This window comes from Pocillopora damicornis, chromosome 14 (assembly GCF_964200805.1).
Source record: "Pocillopora damicornis chromosome 14, jaPocDami1.2, whole genome shotgun sequence".
NCBI classification, from domain to species: domain Eukaryota; kingdom Metazoa; phylum Cnidaria; class Anthozoa; order Scleractinia; family Pocilloporidae; genus Pocillopora; species Pocillopora damicornis.
This window is the reverse complement of record NC_142683.1, coordinates 5,166,413-5,175,761: the sequence shown is the minus strand read 5'-3', so window position 1 is coordinate 5,175,761 and position 9,349 is coordinate 5,166,413. Positions and strand designations below refer to the sequence as shown.

The 9,349-nt window shown below is 38.6% G+C and overlaps 1 protein-coding gene across 1 annotated transcript; it reads left to right on the top strand.

The window, feature by feature from the left end:
- The first annotated feature begins 3,503 nt into the window (after positions 1–3,503).
- On the top strand, positions 3,504–8,340 carry LOC113676785 (QRFP-like peptide receptor). The gene has a single exon (XM_027193495.2). The coding sequence runs from the start codon at positions 5,324–5,326 to the stop codon at positions 6,911–6,913; it is 1,590 nt and encodes a 529-aa protein (XP_027049296.2). The 5' UTR covers positions 3,504–5,323; the 3' UTR covers positions 6,914–8,340.
- Positions 8,341–9,349: the final 1,009 nt, after the last annotated feature.

Below are 9,349 nucleotides of genomic sequence, written 5' to 3'. Positions count from 1 at the left end.
TGTTTCGCGCGATGACTATGTACGTGACATTCCCTTCGGTCAATGACGCATGCGGTGGATTAAATGTAATACAACTTAAATCGTAAAATATTCGTCATCAACCTTTAATAAAGACTGGTTGCGAAAACTGACTAAATGCCACATAACTGCAGCGATTTCAATAAATTTTTCCATAAACGGTTGCAGCTAACGATGTAATAGGCGGTTGCGTCCAGAAAAGGGACCGTAAAGCCTCTTACCCTTTAGGAGTCAAGGGGCTAATAGACTCCGATAAGAGGTCTTACGGGCGGCGTTTGGCCGCCGGTGACCGGCTTTTAAAATAATTAACCAGAGATAGTTTATAATCCCGTGTTAAAATTCTGGCATTTAACCAAAGCTTATTAAAATTAAGGCTTTATCTAGACACTGCGGCGGGATCACTGGCAAAGTTTATCTATAAAAATTTAACCGCTGACCATGTTGTATTCGTCTCTTCCCCCTCCCCCTCCTTATCCCTTTACCCGAGTAAAAAGAAACTGTGGTGCTGCGTCGGTGGGAGAGTATAACAGATAACAGGGTAATTTAGTATTATCAACTGAGTTAATAACTTAAATTGGTGCAGCTTTTAAACTCTTTACGGTGGCTGATTCCTCTTACTCGAGTAGTCTGTCTGGTCAGGGTGAGTGGGTGAGTCACCGTAAAATGTGTCTATACTTTTCAGTTTTGTACTACACGTTTAGGACTATTGAATATGGATTTTAGTACTCGGATGGCTGGAACCTAAGTAAATGGCTTCTGCGGATTGTTCATTATCCGAATAGGGCCTATCCAGAACTTACTCTGATTTTTCTTTTTTCTCACCTCTCAAACGACGCGCAAATTGATTCGAGTCCAAGAAGAGGAATGTCAGATATTTAAGGTGTATGATTTGGCAGTGACTTGAAAACAAACTTGTACAGATGTGGTTTATCTACATTACTGAACTCAAGCATGGTTTGTCGCAACGAAGGTTTTACTGATATTTTGTGTTCGTTTGCGCTCTGTTTCGGTTCTGTTTTGTTTATGTTTTTTCGAGTGTAAGAGCACTTTTTGGTCACATCATTCAATGTGAATTGTCCTCTACGCCTTAGAAAATAGTAATTACTGCGCGTAATTAAAGCGCTAAACTGTGATCTGGAGTGTTAGCTTATACAGGTAGAACACCAGTGTAGAAGTTACAAATCTTGTGAACCTCTGTAAACTGCGTCTCTTTCGCCGCATTTATAAGCAGGTTGATCGCACTTGTGTGGATAAATGTAATTTTCAAGATGGTAAATTTTGAGCGTGCTGATAAGTGAAAGATGATAATGTTATTCAGTGAATAACAGGCATACTCGGAGAAAAAGATCAACGAATGCTCCCGATTGGACTCAAACCTGCGACCTTCGGATTACTAGAGCATCTGAAGGACTTATCAGAAGCTAGAGACTATAAACTGTTCATAACATCTTATCGGAAGGTCATAGTAGCTTTCAACTCTCTTTGGGAGCACTCTGAGTTCTTTTTATCCAAGTATGCTTGAGTGATTCACTAAATAACATCATCTTTCAAATGTACATTTCTTTCTCATGGTCAAGATATTGAGTCAAAATAAAATCACAAAAGGTACTAATTGCTCTAATGCGTTTGGAATTTTGGTGGGAGGATTGAATGCATGATGAAGTAGCAGATGATTTCGTCTTTGTAGATTCAACGGCGAACTTCATGAAGCAACAGATATTTGATCGCAAATGAAATAGGATTTGTTCACTTGAATTCAATGCCTTGACCGTGAATGAAAATCTCTTTTTTTTATCTAGAATACCCTTTACTGCGATCCGCCACTAAAAACACAAAATTATAATGTCAAAGAAACAATGCTGACGCACGATGACCTTCTATGACAACACTTCCTTTTTCATAATAAACACTTCTAACCGTGAAGAGTTATTGGCACGTGACCTGTTTCCATGTCACAATATAATTGAGCTGTAGAACAAATCAGCTAGAGCAGGTGGGCGAGTCAAAATCACGAAACGGAAATTTTATATTAATGTACTTCCTCTTTTACCGGCCTACTCAAAGTTTTTTTCCTCTTGCTTTATCCTTTACAGCGAAGCAGCAATCGTGGATATATCAATTTTACTTTTCTAAGGTAAAAACTTTTAACCTTTTAATTGGGTGCTGTAATCAGTATGAATACACCATTTGGGCATATCATTTTCCGCTGAGAGCTTTTTTCCTGTCCTCCATGACACCATTGGTGAAGCTGCAATCAATGATTTTATCTCATTAGTTTAGGCTACGTAGGAGTTCGTTTTTCTCGGGATACGACTATCAGAGTAATTGAGTTCTTACTTATTGCCGTGACGCTCAGTGGTCGTGGCCCTGATTGCTAATCAAAGGTCTGAGGCTTGAATGTAACGAGGAAATCAGATTTTTCTCCACGTTTTTGAGATTACTTTTTGAAAACAGTAATGCTTTTGGAACAAATCATAAGCTTAATAAGACAGTTTCCTGTCCTGCTTGAAGTCCAAAATTTTATATTTACCCGCAGGTCTAGCTTCAAAGGAGGAGCCTAAGAGCGAATAAGATTTATCAATAATTATATTTACAAATGAATAAACATCTTTCACCATAGAACGACCTAGCTTAGCATCCAATGGCTGAAGGCTCATTTTATTTTCTTCAGGACTCATTCGCTCCAGGCCTGTAACGTATGACTTGTAAATATTGTCCAAGCATTTCTATTCATCATCAAAAGCTGAGAATCCGAGTAAAAAGAAACCTTGTTTTCTAAAGCTATCATCTTTGGTTTTACTCTTTAATAATCTTTTCTTCTCGTTTTCGTCTTATTTATGCTGATAATTCTTGGTGTTGCATGTTTGTCGTGTCACAACAGAGCCTGCTCTCAGAAATTAAATGTTTCTTGGAAAGTATTCCTTTTCCCACATCATATAACAGTTTAGTTTTTTATAATTCCGAAATAATTTTGGAAATCAGGCCTGCCATCGCAGTCGCCGATTTTGTTATAATAGGTTTCAAAACGAAGTAAACCACACTCATATACACTTCTGTATTATTTTAATAAAGGGGGTAAGTTTCTAGAGAAACTGTGGTGCTGCTTTGGTAGAGTATATTACAAGATAATTTGGCTAACTTCCCTCCACTGAGCTGATAGTGTAAATTGGCCACTGTAAAGAGTTTCTAAATTTGACGTTTCGAGCGTTACTGACGCCTTCGTCATAGCGAAGGGCTAGGCTAACACGAAACGTCAGCTTTAGAAACTCTTTACAGTAGCTAATTTGAGTAATCAACTCAGTTTTTAACACCAAATTACCATGTTTATTTTGTTATATTTGTGCTTAATAGCGCTATACTCACGAGAATTCAGTCTCGGGAGATTTTAAAGAGAATACAAGCCAACTTGCAAACGCGCCCGCCGAGGTTCAATGTAAAACACGGTCAGAATCGGGAACTGCAATTGTTTTGTAATGCCATCGTTTAAAATTAATTTTTATTACAAAAATACTTCTTAAAGAAACTGTTTCTGTACAATTTTAGTTATTGATTTTGTCACCCTTTTCAATGGAATATCCATCTCAATCTAAAGACCTAAACGGGGATCCTGGTTCTGATGGTTAACATAACTCGTTGCTCCTTGAGAAGCGGAGAAAAATGTTATGTGGCACTAGAAACTTAACGTTTCACTGATGAGTCATTATGGTCCATAATCGTGACGCATCATGTTAAAACCCTTCCTTTACACAACATCCATCCACAATTTAATTTATCCATCTGAGAACAATCAAGGAACATCACGCGGCGAACAATAAGTTCTGTCAGGAGCTCATTTATGGGCTCCTGTTTGTGTGTAATCACGATATGATACCTCCTCGACAACTCCCCCAATCATCATTCAATTGTTTAACTCTTCGTAGAAGAGCAATCAAGGAATATAGCTGACAATAAGTTCTGTCAGGAGCTCATTTATAGGATCCTGTTTGTGTGGAATCACAATATGATAGCACATCGAGAACTCCCCCAATCATCATTCAATTGTTTTGTCGGTTGGTGAGAGCCAAACTCGATATTAACACTGAAAACTTAACGCCTTTCGCGAAATTAGTCGTTTTATTGCAAACAACTCTTGAAAGATTTTGTTTGAGGTTTATTTTTTTCTCGAAAAGCTTTGTTTCGTGACGAAGGGGTCTTGCATGTTTGAAAAGATCGCGGGACTCAAAAAAAGGAAAAACGCCACGTTCGTAAAAATATTTTTTTGTCAGTATTGCTAAACGAATCAAGTTAAGCTTTTTGACAACCGTGATAGTGTTTGCGTAATTAATGGTTCTACGTACAACACCTGCTGATTTGGCGATTATATATTTTTGGTAATTAATTTCGCTTTTGGGTTTTTTTCAAGCATTTTACATACTTAAAAGAACCCTACTTGATCTTACCTTCTCCAGTCTACTGGTAAATGCGGATAACTTTATCATTTTTCGGTCAAAACCCTTGAAGAAGTATCTTGTGAAAATAAATGAACAATAACTGAAACCAAACTCTGTCTTTTGTCGATTATTTGAGTTGCAAATTTTTTTAAAATTTACAATAAAACGTCATTAAAGGAACATTACCCAATCAGGGAGAGAGCGATTAAAGGCGAGCCGTAAAACAATAAATTGCAAGCTATTTTGGTCAGTGCAACAAACTCCGTCTTAACAAAAAGACAACATCGCTGAAAAAATTGCACTTTTTGTTCGATATTAGCACCTAAAAAGTTGAGCTTTAGGAAACTTTGAAAGCGTGCTCCTACTCTGTTCATGTAACACCTCATTGAATCTTTTGTGCGGTTTATGCAGTGAAGTGAATCGAATCTGGCATATTTGAAGTCGTAACATATTTGATATTTGAATGTAAATGCCGCAAGAAGCGCTGAGGTCATTATCGTTTTCCCAGATTATCGAGGAAAACGTGGGTCAACAAAGACCTTAGTGGGTCAACCAATCGATTTACTTTTCTAATCGCCGACTATCTTTCGAGTCACGTAAAAGTAGACGAAATGGAACAGTTCTAAATTAACAGACTGTAACTTGAGATCGATTTACGACGTGTTTATATTGTGAAGATTAGTACAGGTTACATCTGGTAACGTTTTAAGCTCTACGTGAACTCATCCAAAGTCCATAGGTTGGTCAAACATTTCGCTCCGGTCACATCACGCGCAAGGTAGACCCTAAATAACTACACGTGCACCCCTGGGAGACAAAACAAACCAAAAACACTGGCGCCATCGTAGTATCAAGAAGGACAAGGTTCCCTAGAGATGGCTGATTTGAGAAGTGAGACAAACTTAAGTCACGAACATGCCGGTATCCAAAAGCACGATGAAGGATTCAAGATCGCAATCTTAACGTGTCTCTGTGTCGCTGCTGTGGTGGGACTTTTGGGTAATGGACTTGTAGTCGCAGTTATTTTACGAGCGAAAAAGATGCGTTCTGTGATGAACCGCTTCATACTTCATCTAGCAATCAGCGATTTGATTGTGAGCACTGTCGCTATCCCGTTGTTTTTGGTGGTCAACTTTAAAGAAGGCATCGGAATGAAAAGCTACAGTTTGCCCATTTGTAAGGTCGCCAGGTTTTTCCAGTACCTGTCGCCTGAAGCGTCCATGACTTTGCTCATCACAATCGGATGGAATCGCCACCAAGCTGTTGTGCATCCATTAAATATCATGTCATATGGCACAGCGAATAAGCTGATTCTCGGCGCTTGGGTCTACGCGCTTCTCGTCGTATCGCCAAGCTTGTATTTGACTGTGTTAAAGGACGCTCCTCTGGATCCCAACACAAACGAGACCTTCACCTATTGTGCAACCATTCCTGCTACTACTTTGCCTGGTCTCATTTACGTGATGTTCCTCGGGTTGTTTGGGTATTTGTTCCCTTTGGCTACCTTAATCGTCCTATACGGAAAAATCTACCGGACAGTTTGGAGAAGGAAGAGCGGCCAGCTAGGAGACTCGCGTCCGGTGGAGGCTTTCATCCGCAGCCGTAAGAAGGTACTGAAAATGTTCCTAACGGTTATTCTAGTTTTTCTTGTCACCTGGCTGCCGTTGTTGATTTATATTAGTGCGATTGAATGGACCGTGAAAAGTACCACGAGTCATGTGGATTATGTGCGACTTATTACGTATTCGTTGGGATTGTGTAACAGCATCTGCAATCCTTTTATTTACGCGCTTTTTAACGTGAAGTTTCGAGCCGGTTGCAAAGACATGTTCACGTGGAGCGTGAACGCTGCGCAACGCGGAAAGAAAAGCCCGCACGGAGAAAACGTGGCGGCGAACGGGGCCAGGCGAATACGAGAGGCGCAGAACGTGTTTACCAGACGGGGCGGTTTTCATGGTACTAAGGGAGATGAAAATAAAAAACCGAAAAATTCATCCAAGAAGGAAGAGGAGTCGACGAAAGAGTCAACGCAAAGTAGCTCCTTGTCAGTAAATAATATTATTGGGCGGCGTTTTAGATCACTCACTGATGTTGACTGTTATAAAGGCAGTGGCTCGACAGAAGTCATTGAGTTAGTACGCTATAAAAAGACCATGGATCCTGACGAAGTCTTCACTGACTTTTCGCAATCTTCACCGAAAAAAAACCGAGCAAAGAACGGCGATAACCTTGTTAGATTTACAAATGAGGGATATTCACCCATCATGACCAACGGTGACTCTGATGCCTCAGGGAATCGGAAGGTTGAGAAATCAAAAGACGGATATAACATCTTGAAGGAGGATCCTGCTTCCCTTATTGCGGAAAAAAGAGCAAGAACAAAGAGCGAAGGCTATGATTATAAGAAAACTAAGCGAGGTCTCCCAGAGCAAAGAATTTTCAGTATGCCTGCCGCATTTCATTAACTTGTTTTGGCCAAGGACTGCTGTGAAGATTATTCTTTGGAAATGAAGACCTCCTTCGTCGATTAGAAACGAGCGATGAATATGAACTAATCGAGGACAAATTAGCGTAACAAGAAGATGAACGCGATTTATTCCCAATATCCGTTATAGCTGTGAAGCAGGATAGAATGGTTTATAGTATAGCAGGTTCAAGTTGCTCGATGTTTTTTCTCGATATTTACCGTCTGTAGATTGCAAGGGCATGGAAACAAATATTTCAAGACTTTTTTGGCCTAAGATCGTTAGAGATAAGATCTTTGCTTTTCTTTTGATGTCCAGCGAGGGTTCGGAGAATAGAAAAAGCAGATTACGAAAGGCTTATCTCGCTGATTTTGATAAATGTCATTATTTGTCCAGCTGCTATGTTTGAAAGTGTTTCCTTTCTGCGTGAAAACAAAGCGATTCTCGCTGCGTTAGGAAAAAAATAATCGCGTGGTCCGAATTTGTTAATTTCAATATTTGTTCAAACATATATCAGTTTTACGCTTTCAGTACTTAAAACTTGTCTTACTGCCATCGTCAATAATGGAAATCCGTTGTTAAATAACTCTATCATTAGCGAATTATCTGCCGTGATCTTAAAGGAAAACGTCTGCTGTGTTTTCGCGAAAGCTGTCGTGGAATCATCGAAAATTTAACTGCAAATTTAACCTAAACCACTATGTTTCGTAATGTAAAGTTTTATTATAATTGAGTTAAAAATCATTTCCCGGAACAGATAAAAATCAACTGACTTTTTCCGATAGCATCACATGATTATGATTCGGTTAGAATCTTCGTAATGGACAACGGAAATGACTGTTTGGCATTAGCCATTATCTTTAAATTATTCCTTATTGTTTTATGGCCGTGAATATTATTGTGACTATTTTTCCCAAGGCAGATTGAGGTCTCCATTATTTAAATTTCTTCCTATGTACAAAAGATACTTTTTATTTATAATCCTTTGTCGATACACGATCGTGAGAAGATCATTCTCACTCACGGTGCACTCAGCGCGGTAATTACTAAATAAGAACCTCCCTATGTATGGCACGGAAACTAAATCAGAGGTCACTTAAAGTTGAAAAATATTGCTAAGTAGTTCTCCAAAGATGTGCCATATCGAATAATCAAATTTTGGTTCTAGTTCATTCCAAACACAATATTTGGATATTGGAAATGTAAAGTTTGTAGTTGGATGTTTACCATTAACATTCGTTACTATGTAAACGTAACTTTAAAGTTAGAATTTACTCTCGCGCAAACTAAGGGAAATATTTGTTAGCAAGTTTCATTTGAGTTATGCCAGGTTGTAAAAACTTGTGGAACTAAGATGTTGTTGAAACTTTCCTATTGTAATATTGTTACTCTTGTAGAGTTGGTAATTTAAGAAAACTCGAATATTGCCTCTGTGTCGTTTGATTACGGTTATTACTGAGACGTGACAATCTTGATCAACCGTGTCCTAAATTGTGTAATTCATCTCACGTTTGTCTTGTATTTTTCGCATAACGTAACCTTCACGATCACATATCACATCCTTTCACGAATAACTTCCTCCTACGAATCACGTCGAATCACGTTTTCCTTTCTTCATACCTTGTTACGTCTAATTTCCCAATACGTTTTGCTTTAGGTTTTCCATTTTTAGTTCAAGAAAAAACTAATAGTAATAAAAAAAAAAAACAATTTTCCATTCCGAAGCCAGTCAATTAATCTACAACCCTCCTACAAAACTTTGTTGGAAACGCAGGATAAGAATTACAACAAAAGAGAACGAAGATGTATATTTTTTTTCTTTCCATGCCATTTTTTGTATTAAAAGTCTAAAAAAATAGCGTTCGTGCGAAGGGGTTACTCTCCACGATCGTTTGCGTCCGTGACTGAAATAAATCAGTGATGTAAAATGCTCATGTTTGTCTTTTGCGGTCCATGTCAGTCTTTTTCATTCTCTTTTCTATGTTGAGTTTTATGAAATCTTTTTTCTGCCGCCTTACCGGCCTTTTTAGGTAGTATTTTTCTCTTAAAAAAAGGGACGCCAATTGTGTGCGGCAGGCAAAAAAGACATATATGCAAAAAAGCTATATATGCTGATGACATTTGAACTGACTACTAACGCGTTTACTTCTACGGCTAATTACTTTATTGGTTTGGTCTCCATTGCTTAAACTGAATTCAACGTCTTAATTCCCTAACTTGGTGTGTAGCTGTAGTTAAAATATCAAATCGATAAAAACGCGCAATGCCCTCTGAACTCTACAAACATGGCGTCATGCTGGGGTTGTTGCGCCCCTGAAGAAATCAAATTTGTGGTCGACATCAATATGGGGAATCGCCAACTCTTCTGGATCGATAAACTGTAAGCATAAACGACGGCGAAAATGCAAACTCTGCTCAGGAAAAAATAGCCGAGGG